General features: G+C 38.4%; 1 protein-coding gene across 2 annotated transcripts; it reads right to left on the reverse strand.

Annotated features, from left to right (window-relative positions):
• Window positions 1–100: 100 nt before the first annotated feature.
• On the reverse strand, window positions 101–21,518 carry atg2a (autophagy related 2A). Of its 2 annotated transcripts, none has more exons than XM_079631360.1 (42): window positions 20,971–21,518; window positions 20,049–20,211; window positions 19,787–19,936; window positions 19,282–19,384; window positions 18,207–18,345; window positions 17,730–17,936; window positions 17,191–17,293; window positions 16,821–16,985; window positions 16,172–16,314; window positions 15,526–15,601; window positions 15,178–15,430; window positions 14,949–15,090; window positions 13,847–13,945; window positions 13,567–13,734; window positions 13,208–13,472; window positions 12,028–12,115; window positions 11,751–11,919; window positions 11,543–11,685; window positions 11,196–11,350; window positions 10,396–10,550; window positions 10,099–10,249; window positions 9,824–10,008; window positions 9,507–9,587; window positions 9,308–9,414; window positions 9,127–9,219; window positions 8,974–9,044; window positions 8,807–8,883; window positions 8,120–8,290; window positions 7,915–8,041; window positions 6,863–7,086; window positions 6,432–6,661; window positions 5,360–5,495; window positions 5,076–5,288; window positions 4,895–4,996; window positions 4,707–4,791; window positions 4,179–4,332; window positions 4,026–4,095; window positions 3,773–3,855; window positions 3,572–3,693; window positions 3,269–3,423; window positions 2,188–2,340; window positions 101–2,065 (listed from the first exon to the last, which is right to left on the reverse strand). In XM_079631360.1, the coding sequence occupies exons 1-42, from the start codon at window positions 21,139–21,141 to the stop codon at window positions 1,829–1,831; spliced, it is 6,084 nt and encodes a 2,027-aa protein (XP_079487486.1). In that variant the 5' UTR covers window positions 21,142–21,518; the 3' UTR covers window positions 101–1,828. The 2 variants fall into 2 exon arrangements, with proteins under 2 accessions (XP_079487486.1, XP_079487485.1); XM_079631359.1 differs by having other exon boundaries at window positions 16,821–16,988.
• Window positions 21,519–21,662: the final 144 nt, after the last annotated feature.

Below are 21,662 nucleotides of genomic sequence, written 5' to 3' on the forward strand. Positions count from 1 at the left end.
ACATTTTAAATGGAAATCTGCACTATCAAGCTATATGAAATTATTTTATAAAACCCCATTATTGCCTCTGTGTATACAACATTTACAACAGTAAATTACAATAATTTTCAAATGCACATTTTTATTTCTTTTTTTTTGTATTAATTTGTTTACACATTGTCTTGGTACTATACAGGTAATTCTTACAGCGTATGATATAGTTGTAATTACAGAAGAAACTCACTGATAGCTATGAATCACATAGCCGGCCAGTCAACCATCAATAGTACACAAACATGCATGTCCTTACACACTCACTCAGAACACACACTGTACATACTTAGACACATAAAAACACACGGAAAAAACTCACTTCCCTTACACAGTTATGCCATTAACAAAAAACAAATAAGTGAATGTAACATTACCCACAAGCCCTTTGTCAACCGACCAACTGCCCACCGCTTTTTCATGCGCATCAAGTACATCAAATGCTCAACATCATCAGTTTTTACATTTCACTAGCCATTATCACAAATATGAAATAAAATGTTTAAAACATGTAGGAAGGCAACTAATGAGATGAAAGCAAGCATGTTTGATTTAGGAGTAAATGAGAGGTAAAAGTCTGAATCTGTCAAGAGCACATCTGGGCATATTTCACCACAAAAATAAAGGAAAGAAAATTCTATTTTAGAAAATAAAAGTTTGCATTGTGACATTTTATTGACAATTTAGCAGATTTCTCTCTACAATTCTCATTATTGGCATGAAAAAATAATGATATATTAAGTATTTATATATAATGAGGGTGTTTGTTGTACTGCCTTTATGCTGATTAAAATACAGAAATGAAAATTACCATTGAAAATGAGAATCAGGAGAATTAAATGTACAATATATGCAAATTGCAAAGAAAATAATGTCACAATGTAAGAAATTCTAAAACAGGCTTCATTTTCTTTTATGCCAAATCGAATTACTAAATAAATGACATATGTTTTTATTTTGAGGTGAAATATGACCTGGGCTTTGTTTCCCAAAAGCATCATAAGCATAAGTAGATTTGTGGAAGCAATTTCGCTCACAATGCTTTTGAGAAACCCAGCCCTGGGCGTTTTGCAAGATTCACCAAGAAAAAAGACAAGACAACAATTCTTCATCACATTCTGAAAGAAGAGAGGAGGAATAGAAAACAAGAGTGATCGTTCCCGTACAGAGACTCTGGGACTGATTGCACCGCTCAAATAATCAATGCATTAGTTTAGGCTTTAAGAAAGAGTTCAACAGGACAGTTTAAAATTAGATCTTTATAATGTCAATGCAGTATAATTATGGCACAAAGACATCAAGATAGAGGACTGTGTTTAAAACACAAGTGGTCAAGAAGAATCACTTTCCTAGTGTTAAGTGAAACGTATGGTAAGGCCACCTCAATGTATTTAATGAGCCGTTCACCTTACCTAAATAAGAAATTCAACATTATGTTTATAATACTTCAGAGGGAGAGTATCAATTCAATCAGATGTTAAATGCGTATTTCAGAGGTGGAAACATCTCGTCTTGAGCTCACAGGTAAAGTTACAGACTGATATGATTGCATACGTTTCAATACGACAAGATGAGACTGAGCTGCACTTGGCGGTCTAGAGCGCTCGCTTCTAGCAAAAGTGCAAGTGGAAAACATTTGCATTGCATGAAACAAAGTGTGCAACTATGTGGAAGCCACTTAAAAAAATGGTTCAATTATCATTTTTTTTCTCCTTTGTTTTTGCATTGATACTCACAGATGAACTCACAAATCACATTCATACTAACAAAAATCAGACTCCAATAACGCCCGTCAATCTCATTCTTGGCCAACTTCGGTGCGCCATTTTAAGAAGTCCTCTTTCCGCGCATCTGGTTTAATTTGGTTCCGCATTCCTCCCAGTAGGTTTGAAGTGGCCTCTGAGGCAACTATAAGTGGACGGACCACAGTGGGCGGGATCTGGCGCAAAACCCCGCCCACTGCTCCAGGAAGACCTTTCTGCTCATGTCCACGAGACGCAACATCACACAGAGTCTGAGCGGTGTCAATCACACCCTGGGAAAGCAAAGACGGCAATATAAGATGAGTTGAATAAGCAAAACACTTTATATAATACCCCATTTATTAAATTGAATGGTCACAGAGATTAACATGTTTGTAATAATATAGGGACGTACCTCTCTGACAGTGTCATAGGCCTTGGCCACACCCTCTCTGAGGTCAGCTGGTTGAGGGGTGCGTCTGGGACGGGGAGTGGGGCGTCCCTCAGTGATGTAACGTGTTAGAGGTGGGGTTGGAGATAAGATGTCATACACCGTCTCAGCGGTGGCCTAGAAATACACAGGCAATAGGCTTCTTATTATATTACATTAGGTTAATATTATTATTATTTTTTTTTACTGTGTGGTGCGACGGATAAACATTAAATTAAAAATATCTAGCAACAAGGTAGACAGCAACTAAAAAAGGATGAAAAAAATATACAATAAATATAACTATAAAAATGTAACAAAACCAAAATGATACATATAAATATAATACAAATAAATAAATATTTAGTAAAATATTTAGTAACATGGTAAACCAGCAACAAATAATAATGAACATTAAAAAATACAATTATGCAATATAATAAATAAGGTTTTACACAAATAAACACATAAATGATACATACTACTATAATAAATAATTTAATTAAATTAAAAAATATCTATAAAAAAAAAACTAATTCAGCGTATCTAGTAACATGGTAAATATAATATGATATACAAATGATGCACATAAATATAATACAAAAATAAATACATGTAATTTTGAAAAATCTATAAAATAATGCAAAATCTAATGAAATATATCTAGTAACATGGAAAACCAACAAGTAATATTATAAAATATTAATAATTAAAATATAATTAATTGTAATTTAAAATATAAAATATATAAATATCATTTAAAAAAAAAAAAATCTAATAAAAATATCTACTAAAATCTATTTAAAATCTATTAAAATAATAATATAAACAGAAACAACATTCAACTTTCATAAAAAAAAAAAAAAAAAATTGTTTTTATATATATATATATATATATATATATATATATAAATAAACAGTAGTTTGGAGTATGATTACCAGTGATTATATTTGGGGTAAACATAACACAACATTCATAATTTTTTATTTATTTATTATATTATATATCTATAAACAGTAGTTTAGAGTATGATTGGTTATATGTGTGTGTGTGTGTGTGTATTACCTGAATTGCCTGCACTAGTCTGTTGCTGAGCTCTAGGGCAGCAGAGGCTGTAGAGGTGCCGAATGATGCCGCCCCCCTCTGGAGGCCTCGGATAATGCGTCCGTCCTTTCGGTACTGCTCAATGGGCATCCAGAACAGATCACGTACACCATGGACTGCAGAGGACAGAAAACTTGATTGCATTCAATCTGAATATGCAAGATTAATCTGATGGCCATTCAATTCCAACATCACTGGGGGAAAAAAAGCCAGAGCACTTGAGACGACACAGTACTGCACAGAAATAAGACATATCGTACTCACAGAGCTGTACGACAGAATGCATGGGACCTACACCTCCCAGAATCCCCGGCAGCTGGTTCTTCCTGATGTCAGTAAGCCACTCATTCACTGCGTACTGAATCACCTTATCAACACCCAGCAGCCTGAGACAAAACAACAACTCACAGATCTAGATTAAAACAGTAACGCAGGTAAAAAGTAAAGACGAAGACGAAGATTTACCCATGTCTGCAGCACAACCTCTTCAGCTTCAGTTCAGAGCAGTTCAGCTGGGCCAGACCAATAAGAATGCCTGCAAATGTTCCCTATGAAACCAGAGATGATAACAGCAGTTAAACTAAACAAACCACTGATATTATTCAGAAAAACTGGGACAGCTTATGTTGTTGTTTTAAGGTTCAGCACTCAAACTACACAGATAAACTGGCTTTATGACCACATGAACATCAGTTATTTTATATAGGTGATCACCAACCTGCTCAATAACTACATGCTTTCCTTGATAGTCCAGCCAGATGGGAACTTCAGAGGTAAAACGAAACTCTCTAAAAGAGAAAGAGTGTGAACAGACATTCATTCTGATTTTAGACATTTGCTTTGTCATGCAGTTTGACGTCAGATCTTCTACCTGAAGTAGATGGGTTGGTCAGAGGAGGACGAGGAGCCAGCGGAGGAGGAACTCTGCTCACTAAAGGTTGTTTCTACAGAAGCAGCGAGATCATGGCCCAATCCAGAGGCAGGATCGGTGTCGTCTGAAGCCTTCTGAGGAGCGTCAGTCCTCACTGGGATCAGAAGATCACAAATGAAGATCACACAAATGGCAACAGTACACAAGTCAATTTAAAATAAAAAAATAAAAAAATGGGTGCAATTAAAATTATACATTTAAATACATATACATATCAGGGTTTTTATTTAACTAAAACATTTTTTTTTGTTCACTGAAATAAAATGTCAATATTAGATGACAAACTTAAACTAAAAGAAAATTAGAAATGTTGCCTTAGCTAACTGGAATAAGTTGAAGCACTGACAATTACAAACTGAAAATAAAAAACTGAACTAAACTAAAAACTAAAACAGAAATTTAAATAAATTAAATCTAAATAGTAATAAAAAAATTAAAAAACGAATCTATTCCAGGGGGCAGACTTACCCTCAGCTGCAGGGTCGACGGGTAAGTAAGGATTAACTCCTGCAGCCATGCTACTGAAAAAGTCCTTCAAGAAGAAAAGTGCATCCTGGGAAATGAAAACAAATGTGTATTTGGCGTTTACCGAGCCTGATATAAAACAGTATTTGCTCTATGCTAAAAAATTCTGTTATATAATGAGTAATGAGTACCTGGTCGATATTGAGACGCAGCGGTAACAGACTGACTCTCAGACAGCACTCCGGTCCACCCAGACCTGATTCAGGCATCACCTGTAGCGCTTTCACTGTCAACTACAGCAGCGAGTGGGACAGGTGAGAACACAAGCACAAGCAGGACCTTATTTTCTTCCTATTCCTCTCTGTAACTCACCATGTTGGAGTGGGCTCTGCGCGGCATGCTCTCACTGGTGTACTGGTACAGGAACTTGTTGATTTGCGAGGAAGCCAGACGGTCTCGCACCTCAAGTTCCTGGACGATAAACACCTGGCGGGAAATAGGCTGCTCCCCAAGGCCTAATCCTTCTGCATCCAGTCCTGCAGCAGGGGGCGTCACCACTGGGTACGTCTCATGCTGGAAACTGACCTGAAGAGAGAGAAAGAAGTTAGAAACAAGGCTTTCTGAATCCTCAAATGGCTTTTTTCAGTACAATATACCTTTGTCAGTTGTATTTCCATGAGCAGTGTGTGCTGCCGCCCACTTCCTCCAACCCACCGCCAAGAGTTCTGGGGCCGTGAGGGCACTGCTGAACGGGAGGGAGAACCACGGGCTCCGGGAGCAGCTGAGCGAACCCTGAGAGACACAAACAACCTTGAGAGGAATTTTCACACCTGGCTTGTTTAGAGCATTTGTTTCAGCGCCTGGATCACGCTTGGATCCGCACTAAAACGATCGGTTCGAGATTGCCAGATCGATTGTGAACTAAGTAGGGGTGGGGGAAAAAATCGATTCTTAGATGCATCGCGATGCGGACGTGGACGATTCTGAATCGATTCACAAATGCCAAAAATCGATTTAAAAAAAAAAAAAAACGATAATTTTTTTTTTGAAAATCGATAATAACGGAATATTGACGAAACGCAAAAGACGGAACTCTGAAGCGTGGAAACAATATTGTCAAAGCTTCCACCCGCAACTTTTATTGAACTTCTATTGCCAGTCGTTGAGAACCAGGGACGTCCCATCTCGGAGATATTTTACAGACACAGCGATCCCCACACTCTACAACAAGACCAAAACCGAAGTCATGGAATCACTGAAGAAAGCGGGTAGGATAGCTGTAACATGTGATGCGTGGACATCCGTATTTTATGTTAATAGAGATTCAGAATATGTTGAAGTTTGTTATAATTTGTTATTGTTGTGATTTTTACTGTAGTGAATTTACTGTTGTGAAATGGAAAATCAATAATCGCTAATCGAGAATCGTTAATAATCGAAAATCGACTGTAATCGAATCGGGACTTCAATAATCGTAATCGAATCGAATCGGGAAATCAGACAGATTAACCACCCCTAGAACTAAGGCCCTGTCCCAAATGGCACCCTAAGCACTCGCGGTCTTCCTCGGAGTCCGCATTTGGGACAGGGCCTAACTCTGGAGCATTTTGGGGATGAGAAAGCAGTCAAAATTCATAAAGGGGGAGCGCAATCGGACACAGGTTCGGACCAGCCAATCAAACCAAGCACCCTGAAATTCTCTCTTCTCAGACCTTCTGCTAGACTTACTTATGGCTGTGTGGTGTATGGGCTGAGCTGGGTTTGCCGCCAAAGTCTTTGCCACCGTACAGGTGCCAGACAACGGACACCTCTCGAAGCACCACTCTGCTCTGAGGCACTGGGAAACGGGCTGGGGCGCGTAGCAGATCTGAACTGCCCCGTGGCCGCGAGTAGTATCCATCTCGCACCTTTATAAGACCCTGGGAGAGCACGGTCACCACAGGCTCACCGTCTCTAGGCTATCAGAGAGGTAAGTTATTAACTTATACAAGAAAGAAAAGGACAAAAAAGAACTAAGGTGTAAAAAATAGTTTTTTCTAAGTTGTAATTAAAAAGTAAATATTATTTCAGTCTTTCTAATAAAAAAAATAAAATAATTCTACACCCATTTTTCTTTTTTCAAAGCAACTTAAAAGAACATTAAAAATGAGGGTACATACTGGGATGCCCATCCCAGGAGCCTCTAGGATGCAGAAATCATCGTTGTCGGTGGATCCCTCTGAGCCTTCCTCTGACATAATATCTGCATGAGCTTCCAAAGCCGTGGTGACCAGTCCATCAATATCAGACTCCTCCCCTTCTAGAACAGAGGGGCGGAGCTTAGGGGCTTCTCCCGGGAACAGATAGACTGAGGCAGGTGAGGCTCGTCGGATGGAAGGAGAACCTGCCGGGCAAATACACAAATTTTAATAACCATTAATCCATACCATTCAAAGGTCAAGAAATTAATATTTGTATTCAGCAAGGATGCATTAAATTGACCAAAAGTGACAGTATAGTTTTTTGACATGAAGCAGCACGACTGTTTAAAACATCGATAATAATAATAAGAAATGTTTCTTGAGCAGCAAATCAACATATTAGAATGATTTCTGAAGAATCATGTGACACTGAAGACTGGAGTAATGATGCTGAAAATTCAGCTTTGCCAAAACAGAAAATATATTACAATAGAAAACAGTTATTTTAAATAGTAATAATATTTCACAATATTGCTGTTTTTATTTTATTTTTTTATCATGAAAATTATATTTGATAATATTTCACAACATTGCTGTTTTACTGTATTTTTTATCATAAAAATGCAGCCTTGGTGAGCATTAGAAACTTCTTTCAAAAACATATTACCGACCACAAACTAGTCTTAATATATTCATATAAAACAATTTAGTCGCAGTGCGACCAGAAACTCCTACAGAGAAAATAAGATGAATACTTATAGGTGACAAACAAACAACAATCATCCTATTATGAACAGAAGTGAAAATATTTCTGTTTTTACTGTATTTTTTTATCATAAAAATGCAGCCTTGTTGAGCATTAGAAACTTCTTTCATAAACATATTACCAACCACAAACTCTTAATATATTCTAAAATTATACTTTTTTAAAATCTATAAAATATTAGTCATAAAACAAAACATTAACTGATTTCTACATGTTCTTTTCCGGATATTTCTTAGATCTATATAAACAACTGACAAAGTCTCACCAGAATCTTGCGTCTCTTCCTGAAGGATTCTCTCAGTGTCAATCAAGGCATCTGTGAGGTCGCACTGGTTAATCTCTGCGGTCTCTGCTGGTGGGCAGGACGGAAGGGATGCGGGACTTTCTGACAGCTAAAAGACAGACATTTTAGAGTTGAAAACAAGCAGGGGGAAAGAAGCTATAGTACAACTTTAAACGACAAATCTCACCAGAAGTTTCTGTCCGGCGATCTCCGTGGGGGATGTGTGGCGAGGGGGAGGGTGTAGATCGCCCTGGGAAACCAGGTACTGCAGCATGTTCACTAGAGCAGCGCACGAGTCCGCACAGGTGTGCACGTGAACTACATTATTAGAACAACGAAGCTCAAACAGCGGCTGAGTCTGGAAATATTCATAAAGACAGATAGTTATTAACAAAATGGAAGATAAAAAAACTAAATCAGAAGCATTTGTGAGTAGTTGACATTACATTTTAAGCAGCTTCTGTGGAGTCCAGCAATATTATTTTACATAAATAAATAAATAACCCAAAATATTGATGTTTACTGGTGAAGTTACTGGCCAACTACCTATATAACACTCTTATTTGAAGTTATTTCAATTATAAAAAATAAAAAAGCACTGCAAGTCATATATGAACTAAAATAAATAAATATTTATATAAGATGATATACTTTTTTTTTTTTTTATCCAGGTCGTATATACCGGTAAACATAATGCTTTGAAAAACATATACTTGAGAACAAGACTTGTTGCTGTTGTATATGTTGTTTGTTGTTTATTTATTCATTGTATTTTTGTGCTGCTGTGACATATAAATTTCCCCCTGGGGGATTAATAAAGTAAATCAAATCAAAATAAGTCAAATGCTATGAAATCTTTAAGCAGGAAACTAACCAGTTTACTTGAGTCAGCTCCTTTCCAAGTCGTTATGGCCAGTTCCAGCAGATCAATGTCTAACACACAAACATAGTCTGAGACAGACAAAAACAATACAATTAGAGGTGGCCCACCTTTAGGCATTAATGCAAATTCAAATTTTAAAAGCTATGCTTGTTCTGTACCTCGCCTTAAATCCACCGTATCACTTTCACATTGATCAGACAGGTACAATGCAGAGTCATCCAAGATAAACCTAAAAGTAGATATCAGAGTGGTTAGATCCAATCAATTAATGTTCGTGCAAGCGTTTAGGATCACACTACAGTCACCAGTACCTGAGGTGAAAGGTTGCGGTGTCCACAATGATGTTGCTGGATAAAGAAAAGGACTCCGCTGTAAACAAAACTCGCAGAGGAAGATAAAGAGGCCTGGAGGGAGAAAAGACAAAAGAAAGTTGACAGAAAGAACAAAGAGCATTTGTCAGACTTCTCCAAACATTCAGTGTTACTACAATACCTGTAGTCCACTGCACAGGTGGCCAGGTGTGTGTGAAGAACTGTGATGACGGCAGGTGGGGTGTAGCCTAAAATGTCATCATCGGTGACATCAAGGAAATCAACAATCTGAATAGAGAATGAAGAGAGACACATCAGCCGGACGGTCATGACAGATCCACACGCCTGTTTAAAGTACGCATCTAATTCCCAACAGGTACCTGCTCATGCCAGCTGTGATTGGTCAACGCCATGTGATGTCGTAAAGTAGCACCATGGAGTCGCAGTGCAACCACAAACTCCTACAGAGAAAATGAGATGAATTTGATTATAGGTAACAAACAAAAAACAACAAATATTATATACAGAATCGACAGATGCGAAAAGCAGATGAAATAATAATTGTCACAGTACACATGTTAATGTTTATAATATCTTAATGCCTAATAGTCACATTTAGCAAATCAGAATAGTGCTGTAATATAGTTCACATTTTGCAAGTATGCTGTATGTATGCTGATAAAGTAAATGCACTAACCTTGACATTCCTTTCAAGATCTAATGTGATTTTAATGGCAGTTGACAGCATCTGAACGCCGGTTTCTCGGCCACTGACGCTGCTCACCCCCACCTCTGTGGGGTAAATGGTAGGGTCCAGATGACCTGGGGAAGTGAACCTGGGCATTTCCAGTTTCACAGGAATAGGGGAGTCTGGCACCTCCGCTGTATAAAGAGCAAAAGACACACAAATCATGTCATTTCAGAACACCCCCCCCCCATGCAAAAACTACAGGAAGAGTTTTAACAGCTTACCTTTATGATACAGCTCCACTCTTTTGCTCTCTATGGTCAGGAAGTTGAGATTGGGATTGTTCTGGTGTTGCGTCACACTAAAAATCCTCCCCCCTTCCAAGTCCAAAATGAGTTCTCCATGACAGAGGTCCACTTTACGTCCAGCTTCATTCTTAAAATGGTATCAAAATTGGATTTGTGAAATGTGAATTGAATAAGTTACATTTCACTGGTATTGGTGTCTACTTCTGAAATGTTGCTTTCAAACTCTACACCAAAGCCACACCAATGTATCATGCAATTTTTCATTTAATTTACCTTGCTGTCTGTCATGGCTTGAAGGCGGCCTTTTCCAATCAGCACTGTTAAACAGAGCAGACTCAATGCGTGGCTGGACTGAGGCTCTGAGTGTTTCCTTCTTTTTGATTGCTTGGCTGAGTAGAACTGAGGCTCCTCCTCCTCAGAGTCAGATTCTGGCATAAGTGAAAAGACTAGGAATTAATTTTTAACCCTCATGTTGTGTTTCGGTCAATTTGATCAGAAAATGCTAGTTAATGTTATCGCATTGGACTAAATTTACTTACTTTGCTCACAAAGGGTATATCTTTTTTTTTTTTTTTACATTCCCCACCTTGTAACTTTATTGAAGCTTATGCACCTCAGTTTTTTTTTTTTTTTGAGGTGAATAAGCTTGTGTACTTTTTTCACTCAAAGAAATCAAGATCAAGCTCAGAACAATGAGGCCTACGATCAGTCAGCTCTTGTGCTAAAAACTTGTGCTTATTGAAAGACAAAAAGATTGAATCCAATATTTGATAATTTAGCATAATGGGAGATTTACCAGCAATTTCAAATGCAGATAATTTTTTTAATGCTTAGGTAAAGGATTAGGTAAAGGATTTTCAACACAGCACAATCCAAAACAGTTATTGTTAACTAAAACAAAATCTAAATATTGAATGACATTTTTTTTTTTTTACTCGACAATCAAAAAACCATGACAATTAATTGAAATTCAAAATATGAATATACACTTTGATAGTATATAAATAATACTAAAATAACCCTGAGCCAAAATGTTCATAATTTGAAATATGAAACAGATGGTCATGACTAACCCAGCCTGAATGCAGATTTACAGAGGTAAAATTCATCCTCTTCAGGTCTGTGCTGGTGGGAGGGACTACGTGAACTTTGAAAAGAAGGAGGAGGAGCTGGAGGAGTGGACGGAGGAGGTGGAGGAGGCTCCCACATCAACAGATCATTATTTATCCTGGAAAGAGTTCAAGAAATTTGTTATAGTTTATTTGGGAAAATACAAAGGATTGGCTGGCAAAAAAAAAAAGAAAAAAAAAAAAAGTTAATTTTGTACCTGACAACATGCATATAATCTGAAATGTTAATTTATGCTGAAAAGGGTATTTGAAATCAATGTTCTTTTGAATGTGTAAGTGTTGAACGATACCTGTTATAGATGCTCAGAAAAGCCTCTTTACTGGGCAGAAGGATGTAAGCTACAGGAAACGTGATATCAACCACATACTGACACTGACATATACACTGAGACTGAAACTCTTCCATTTCCTCTGGGTCAGCTGGGATCACCATCTGAGAAGGAGACAGAGAATGAGTGAAGTTTAAGAATGAATGAAAGAAAGACAGACTGGACATACCTCTTCCGTCTCAAACATGGTGCGATTGGATGAGAAGGGCGAGCTATTTTTCTCTCGTAGTTCACATGGGCTCTCCAGAGACATGGAGCCCAGCCCCAGATCCCTGTTCACCACTTCACACACACCCACACCTTCAGATCCCGCTCCCTCACTCACTCGCACCTGAATCCTACAGGTGGAAAAGAGAGGGAGCTAAGATTCTAAAGATTTGTATAACATATTGTATTATATTTTACCCAAAGCATAATCTCAGACACAGATACACTCACTGACTCACCTGGGAATGCCATCAGGGTTCTGCGGATCTGGGCTCTTCTGCACACGGATACAGGGAAATGCTTCTCCCTCCCAGCCTTCATACACTCCTAAAAACACACACAAACACACATCAAATTAATATAGAAAGAAAACAACATTGAATCCTCAACACTAGACCATAGAAAAAATATAAACAGAAACAAAATCTAACAGAAACTAACAGCAAACATTTACCAGCCACTTTAAAAAGTAAATGGGAATGGGAATTTAAAGCTGCAGTCCGGCACTTTTTTGGGTTTAAAAATATCAAAAAAGACATTTTTGAAAAAAAACGTAACCAGCCAGTGTTCAAAACGATCTGCTTGCCTTACCTCGATTCAAAACGGAAAGCTTGTAATAATGATTTTAATTCCAGTGGTACTGGTGGATTTCCGCGGGAATTTCGAGCATGTCTTTGCGTCATTTCTGTACACATAGAGAAGGAGTCCCCGGCTAGCGTGTGTGGATGATGGAGGTGGAGATTTAGCTTAGCACTTGGTATGGCGGATCCCGAAAGTTTAAAGCGACAATCACCAGTGACAACTGGATATTCACCAGTTGTAAACCCCAAAGACTTCGGACTTCAGAGTGGCTACAGAAAAAATATATATTTTTCACGTTTTGACGTGATATAAGCAATCGTTAGAATTAATCAGCATGATATAGCCTAACGTTACTGCAATGCTTCCCCCCACCCCCCGAATTTGGTCAGAACAAAAGTGAATGTTACTTACTTGTTCAGATGACATTTTCCGATGAAAATTCTAATGTTGAAACTTTCAAAAAGTATACTCTGAGATTGCTGATGACAGTAACGTTACAGTATCCACAGCGACGCGGCAGCCTCAATACATTGTGTTCATCCGCGCTGTTTCATGCCGATTTACTACCCACGCACAGTTAATAATTCCGCGAATAACTGCAATTGCAGATTTCTAACAGAGATGGCGACAAAGAGGAAAAACGACGGACTGCAGCTTTAATTTAATTTGTAAAAATAAAATAAAATAATAATAAAAAATAAAAAAGACATTTAGCTCAGCATATAAGGCTGAGGCAGACATACTACTTGCTGAATAAAAGTATTCATTTATTTAAACTTTTGAGTGGTTGTGTATGTGATATAACTGAAAATATTAAATGATCTTTGGATGCTTTACCGTGCAGATCGGTGAAACAGGCCTCTAGTAGTTTGGTAAGTTTGGCTCCTGGGTTGCAGGGGCCGTCCTGCTGAACGTCTGGCCCCTGCTGAGACTTCAGCTCCAGATTAGAGATCTGCAGACTCAAGATCTCACTTCGCACTGCCCGCTGGCTTACAGGCCGCCTCAGGCCCGGGGGTCGAAGGTCAGGGATGGGGAAACGGACCTTCAGCACGGCGTAAGGAGATTGAAGCAGGAGAGAAGAGTGGAGCTCCAACAAATGAGACTGTGGAGGAATACACTATATATTACAATCAATTTCATTGTGAATGCCTTTTTGGTGAGGAATGGGTTATTTTTGAACAGGAGCATCTAGTGACCTCTGCAGCATGTGCTGTGTTTCTTTGTGGTGGCGATGGACAGTGGCTCAGGGCCTGCAGGATGTCCTCCAGTCGGCCCAGAATGTCAAGGTCCAACTCAGAGCTGAGCTCCCCGAGCTCGACCCGCAGCGAGCTGTCTCTGCGCACCACACGCCGCCTGCTTCCACTCTACACGACAGAAAACAGCAAGAACAGTTTAACGTAGACCCATAGCGAGAGTATTAAAGACAAGAACACTTCTCACAAGTCAATCCCACAAGACTCTGTCAAGTTGCAGTACCTTACGCGTGTGCTTCTCAGATAGACTGTGGTGGAACTGGGCACAGGGTCTGGCAGTGGTGCCCATCGTGAAGACACCCGCTGACTGGAACTGCAAAAGCTGGGAGAAGAAACACACATGCATTTCAAAAGAACTCTTCCAGAACCGTCATCAGCCTGCAAGATGTTTCCTGCTGGGGATTTGCAAGTCTGACTTGTCATAACTCAAACTGTATTCACATCTGTTTCAGATTATCCTGGAGCAGTTGGCAAAGCTACTGAAGTGTGACTATATTAAACCATTACACCACTGCAATAATCTGGTGAACGTGAACAACTGGTACATTTATGGTAATAAGGCCGTTTGGATGTTTTGACCATCCAGATTGGCCAGCCAATCATAATCATAAGTCATTTACATGTAGTCTTAAAATGGCAGCTAAAAAATGGTAACACTTTACAATATTGCTCAATTCGTTAACATTAGTTAATGAGTTTGATTTAATTGATTATTATTATTAGTGGTTATTATTATTAATACTACTACCGGTACTTCTACTAAATAAAAACATGAAAGTAAATAACTATTGTAATATTTAACTGTAAAAATGTATTTAAAAATTAAAAATTAATTATTATTGTTTTAATTTACAGTACAACTAAAATTTAGTCTTAATTTCTTCATTCTAAAATGTTAAACATACAACATTTCTTTTATTTTGGCTAAAACTGCAGGAAGCCTATAAAGCAAGGGTTTCTCAACTCTGTCCCTCGAGGTCCACATTCCTGCAGAGTTAAGCTTTAAAAACTTGATTAAATTAGGATTGGAGCAAAACTCCATTGCAGGAAAGTGGACACTGACGGGCAGAGTTGAGAACCCCTGCTTTAAAACTTCTCTTTTGACAACAACTGGTTTATAAGCATTTTTCATGAAAAGTTTGGGAAGATGGTTGCTGAACTTTATAGTAAAGATTAACAAATACATAAATAAGGACTGATTTTGGTAAAATAAACTACATTTATGAGTGGACTATGAAAATAAAAAATGTAAACCCATCACCCAACCCAGAAAGCCTGATAGATAATAGCATTTGGGAGTAAGAGTCTGAAGATGTGCCGTTTACTTCTGTATACTGCGGACTGCCCGAGTCCCACAAGCACTCCAGCAGTTCCAGCCTGCTGAAGGAGAGGTCGGAGGTCGTGGCTCGGATGTGTCGCCCTGCGCTACGCATCTCACATGCCAGTTGCACTGCTGCACCGGTCACCCTGAAGACCAGAGGTCAGAGGAAGTCAAAAGAAGTGCGTGCACGTACATATACAATCAGTGAGCATAGCACTTGATTCCTGTCGTACCTGATGTGGGAGTGGGCACATGCTTTAGCAAAGTTTCCTCTCAGGTTCTGAAAGTCTCTCTCGCTGAACATGCTGTCCTTAAAGAACGCAAGCTCACGGAAAAACATCTTTGACACCTCGGCCAATGAGGAGAGCCCATCCGGCCCAGGAGGCGGGTCCTGCTCTAAAAGAGTCAGGGTGACTCCGCCCAGTGAGAGGCGAAGCAACGAATCTGGTTTCATCGGCTCTGATTGGCCGTCTCGAGATGACCGTTCTATTGGGAAAAAAAACAAAAACACTGTTGATGGATTGCAAGATTAAAAGTTGACATACACAACGTGTGTGTTTAAAACGGGTTTAGATACATACTTGGAGGTCTGCTACATTGAGGCAAACTAGATAAGGATCCTGGTACAGGATAACGACGAGGACAGTTGAGCATTCCCTGTAAGAGACACATCATAAAGAGCAGGCCAATCATACACATACATACATGGGTAGCTGATGCAAAACAGGCCCATGGACTTGATCAACATCAATATATTATATAAGTAAAAATGTATTTGAATGTACAAGGGAAAGTGTGTTATCTTAGACCCTGTGTATTATACGTTTATGCATTTAGCAGATGCTTTTAACCTAAGTGACTTGTATAAAGGTATACTGTTTACTAGTTCATGCATTCCCTGGGAATAAAACCAATGACCTTGGCGTTGTTAGCACCATGCTCTACTTGTTGAGCTACAGGAACTGTGTATGGTCACAATATCTGTATTTTTTTTTTCTTTCTAATTTACTTATGCATGCAACTAAATAAAAAAAGGTCAATTAATATGTGGTCAGAAAAGCTGCATGCATAATACTGAAGTATTAGCTCATTGTTTTTAACAAAAAACAATAGAACAAATCTAATGTGACTTAACGAGAGAAAAGTATAAATGTTTTTGTAACAAAGCATTTTTTTGTCATTCTCTGAATTTGATGAGAAAACACCTTTGCACATATAAGTACTGACCTGTGGAGACAGAGGGTTTGTTTGAGCCAGGCTGCTCTGGCTATGAATGGACGACTCCATATCGCTGTCAGATAATTCACTTCCAGAGCGTGTCGACATCACACTGCTGGTCATATAGCCAGGACCCATTGAATAAAACATGTCTGGGTCAAGATCAAAACACACAGAATAACAAACAAAAGTTAAGCAATTCTGACAAAACACAGAACTAGAAATAGTTCCAGAGATTTTTTATCATTGATAATAATAAGAAATGTTTCTTGAGCAGCAAATCAGCATATTAGAATTATTTCTGAATGATCATGTGACACTAAAGAGTGGAGTAATGATGCTAAAATTTAGCTTTGCCATCACAGGAATAAATTATATTTAAAAATATATATTTAAATAGAAAACAGTTCTCTTAAATTGTAATAATAAATTTACAACACTACTGTTTTTACTGTATTTATGATCAAATGAGCAGCCTTGGTGAGCATGAGACTTTTTTCAAAAACATTGAAGAAAAAAAAAAAATCATAATTAATCCAAACTTTATATAAAATAAAAAAAAAGCAAAATAGTAATCTAGTAGTGTGCCATTCTGAACATACCCACAATTATAATCAGTCATCTATAATAACCTCAACACAATATTGACTATCCTCACCTCCGTTCACCATGGTGCTGATATAGGGCTCCGAGTCCAACTCCAGGTCTCTGTCATACATTTCTGTGTTCAGCTGCTTACTAAGATCCTCTTCAATCAATCGCAGATCATCAGAACCCAGAGGCCTAGAAACTCCCCCACCAGACAGACCAACACCACCACTGCCTTCTGACAAACAGAGAGAGAAAGAGCACTGGACACTGTCAATCATACAAGAAAATGGCTAAATTCATGCTGGTGCAAACAGCCACACGATGATTGCTGATGCAATCTCATTTGTACTATACTTGAAGGCATTTAAAAAGGGACAGTGAATTATAACGCATGTTAAAAGACGATGACCAAACACACATCAGAGTGCTCATGTTACCTGATGTCTCGATGCAGAGGGAGGACAGGAGGTCTGTCAGCTGAGTGATCTGACTGGGGGACAGCAGCAGGTGGAGACACCCTACTTTACCATCCAACTCAAACTAAGAGGAAAAAGAAGTTCAGAATACGGTTGTCTGTGTGAACAATGAAACAATGATGGATCTTTTGGGTTGAATTAATCAAAATCTTACATGCATGCTCAAGCAATGATCTAATCATTTAATCTGATTCAAAATAATCATGATTGTCCATCTCACATAACAATTCCAATTCAATTCAATATTTTAAGTACATATAGGCTAGTTCAATACATATAGTTTCAAGCATTTTCTGTAAAGTTGCTTTGTTTAAAATAAATGATACAATTAGGAAGTATTCTGTTATCTGCCAGAGATGAGTGCATCAACGAAATGGAGTGTATCCATATGGCAGTGATATACAGCTATAATATTATAAATGTTATTTGGTTAATTAACATCATATATCTAACAACAAACATGGCAAAAGTATTTTTTATTTCTTATTGTGCGCACAAACCTTGGGCCCAGGCAGCATTTCATTTTGTTTGATTTTGACTGTTGTCTCTATGAATCCAGAGCATTGTCCAATCAGCAGAGGCTCAGGGGGCTTCTGGGTGGGATGCAGTGATTGAGGGGCATCGGAGGCATCATCATCATCTTCATCATTTTCATCGGTTGTATCCGTCTCCCTGCTGCTCGCCATGACATCAGAATTAATCAGCCCCTAAATGGATGAGTTGAATGACAATGTCCATTACAGACAGGAAAAGTATGCTTGCCATAACATTTATGCGTTTAGCAGATGCTAATAAAAGCGCCTTAAAAATAAGGAACATCACAAGCGATTTTTCATAATAGCAACAATATTTGTGGTACACAATATTAAGTTTAAAGTAAAAGTAAGATTAGCACACAAGCTGGAACAGAAACGCAGAAAAAGGGGGAGTCATACTAAATGTAAACACCACTGGCACTAACTAACAGGTTTCCTCACCTGTGATCCTCCCAGGGTCTCGTAGAGCAGCTGTACGGAGTTGAGCTGAAGGATCTTGTGCAGGAAGGCTGGTGGCTGGTGGATGTCTACAGGCACTGTCTGGTTTGAGTCTCTCACAGCCTCATCACAATAATCCACCCTGCAGTACCACACACCACCACCGGGGACAAAATACAGCTTGGTCACAAACAATGGAATGCACATGAGCCAATGAGTATTTTTAGCTTAACCTGTGAATCGACTAAAATAATGTAAAAATGTTAAGTATTTTTACAATAACATAGTACAATACTTTAGTTTAGATTAAATTGATAAAAAGTGACAGTAAAGACATCTACCCCCGGTTTCACAGACACGGCTTAAGCTAGTCCCAGACAAAAATGTTGGAGCTGTTTTAACTGAAAGCAACTTACACTGAGATATCTTAAAATATGTCACTGCCATTGTTTTGTCTCAAGATGCACACCAGTAATGATCTTTTTTTCTAAGGCATTTTTATAAAAGCGAATTAAATGTCCTAATTGAAAAACTAAGGCCTACTCTAAGCACTGTCTGTGAAACCAGATCTTAAAAATGTTTCAAAAAAGATTTTCTTTTAAAGTTTCTGTTAATCAAAGAATCCTGACAAAAAAACTGTAGCAGTTTCCACAAGAATATTAAGCAGCACAACTGTTCCTAATATTGATAATAATAAGAAATGTTTATTGGGCAGCAAATCATCATATTAGAAAAATTTCTGAAGGATCATGTGACTCTGAAAACTGGAGTAATGACGCTGGAAATTCAGCTTTGACATCACAGGATTAATTTACATTTGAAAATATATTGAAATAGAAAACAGTTATTTTGAAGTGTAAAAATATTTAATAATATTACTATTTTTTTCCCCTAAATAAATGCAGCCTTGGTGAGCATGAGAAACTTCTTCTCAAAAACATCATACTGACCCATTTATTAATGGCACATCTACCGAGTTACATTAGCTGGCACACTATTAATTCATCATACTTTATAAATAAACAGACAAAAACCAAATACATCCCTAAATGTATCAGGGTGGAATTCATGGGCTCACCGTTTAATGCGCATCTCTAAGGCAACCCCAGCCTCAGCGTCCAGGGAATGGTGTTCTACTCGCACTATAGTGTCCAGGAAGGTGACTTTTATTCGACGTAGGACTGCAAACACACACACACACACACACACACACGGTCATGTGATAAATTGCAGTAAGCTGGTTGTCTGCCACACATCAGGTTCTCAATCACCATGTAAAGCTTATTTAATGATAATCACTGGCTGAGAGAATATTATCCATGCATACCATATACATGAATAAATGTACATATTTGGTGTTTTAAACTTTTAATAAAAAAAAAAAAAAAATATATATATATATAAAATTAAATATATAAACTAAATAAGAATAGAAATAAATACATAAAAATATTGTATAACAATAAGAGCTATGGATGAAAATCCACTGCCTGTGACAACTGTCAAATATCAAGGAAAGTTTAGGAGAGTTTACCTTCATGAATCAATATACAAATGTACTAGACACAAGAGCTGATACACACCTGTCTCGATGGTCTGTGCAAACATTTCCAGCCCCTCCAGTGGAGCAGGCGGCTCTTCTGACGCCTCGGGCGGGTCCTTCAGGCACTCCTGGGCCAGCTGCATGCTGGACGTCATGCATGACGACCACCCTTGGGAATCCCAGTTTCCGTCTAACAGAGATCAGAGAACAAATAATTGAGCAGTAACCCAATACTGTATAAAATATCAAACCATATTACCAAATACCAAACGAGTCCACAAAGAATGGTCAACAGAACTCACTGGTTCTGTATTTGGGTCTGCATGTTATTTGCAATCCAGTGACTTCAAGGGTGCAGTGTTCTGTCACAAGCGCTGCCCAGGGAATAGTCACTGTGATGGTGTTCACAAAACCTTCAACAATCTCCAGCGGAGCTCCCAACGACTCCAACAACTCGTTGACTGCCTGAAAAGAAGATTCAGAGTATAGTTAGTGAATCTGAAGGTCCAATGATCACATGGAAGAACAGAAGATGTCAAAATGACTGTGAAACTGGAGGATGTTGTGTTAATTAATGAAACATGCCCCCACATCTGCCCCCATTTTTTATCTTCTGTATTATGCAACAAAGACAAGCAATAAATCATTGTATAATATGACCAACACAATATTAGACAGATTAAACATAATCTGTTCTTTCCTGTAGGACAGACCTATATGTTATAATGAAAATAGGTGATGCATGAATTGATATGAATGAGAATTTTAAATACTTCAATAGTAGTATATTGACTGATTTGTTAAACTTTTAAACACAGTTTGTACTCTGGAAAAATTTATATTATAAATGTGTAAAATATATCTATTTTAAAATAAATTATCATAATGTTAGACTTGTTAATTTATCTATTTGTTATTATTTATTTTAACACTTTTTACACTGTTTTTCTCTCAACTTTTCCACCAACCCCCAGATGACAACACCCCAGAAGTGTGCAGACTCAAAATGTGAAAGCAAAAGTTAGTAAACCTTTGTCACTGTGTCTCGAGACCAGGAAGAGAATCTAAGATGTAGTCTTTTCTGCACAAGTCATCAAACCTTTGGAAACACGAGTGCTCCTTCAACTAGATGTGTTGATCTCAAACTCAAGTCCAGATATTGCGAAACACTGGCAATAAAGGGGACAAGGAAACCGGCCTGGGCATGTCTTACCCCAAACTTACCCACACATCCAGGTTAATTTCACTAATGACCCCGCTGCCATTGTACAGGTCCAAGCTCAGCTGGTCCAAACTGAGTCTCTCCTCCAAAAAGTGGCCCAGATAGTGCTGCAGGAGGTACCGACAGGCCCGTTTCTTTATTGAGCCCGACCAGGGGAAGAGCCACCGAGACATAGGGCCAGAGCAGACGGGGAGAGGGAGCTGAGAGGTGGTGGAACAAGAGACCAGTCCTGCATAACAGACTTAAACCCCCCTCGGTAGTGTGTGAAAGTGAGAATACAAAAATACAAGCCTACTAGGGTGGACAAGAGCGGGTGAAACCGTCTAACTTCCTGTCTTTTGACACCAAAATCCCCCGGTTCTTCGTGTTTGGACGTAAGTTTGTCCACAGCAGCGTTTACAAGAGATTATTTGTGTTGAAAATGGTCACTCCGGTTCTGTCTTTAATAATATATGTCACTCAAATTCGCGACAGGTCCTCTACGGTTCCTCTGGTCAACGGGTTGTTTATTGTTTTCATGCTCAGGCTGAACGAAAGTGCGTGATGACGTAGGCGCACACTGAAGATGCCAGAATTTGGAGGCGTCAGTTCGCCATGTTGGGACGGTCAAAACCTCATCCAGTCATGCAAATAATCAAACTTCTTGTACCAAATATTATGTAGATTTATGATATTATTTTTATTTTATGGTGTA

This window comes from Phoxinus phoxinus (assembly GCF_949152265.1).
Source record: "Phoxinus phoxinus genome assembly, chromosome: 12".
In the NCBI taxonomy this organism is placed as follows: domain Eukaryota; kingdom Metazoa; phylum Chordata; class Actinopteri; order Cypriniformes; family Leuciscidae; genus Phoxinus; species Phoxinus phoxinus.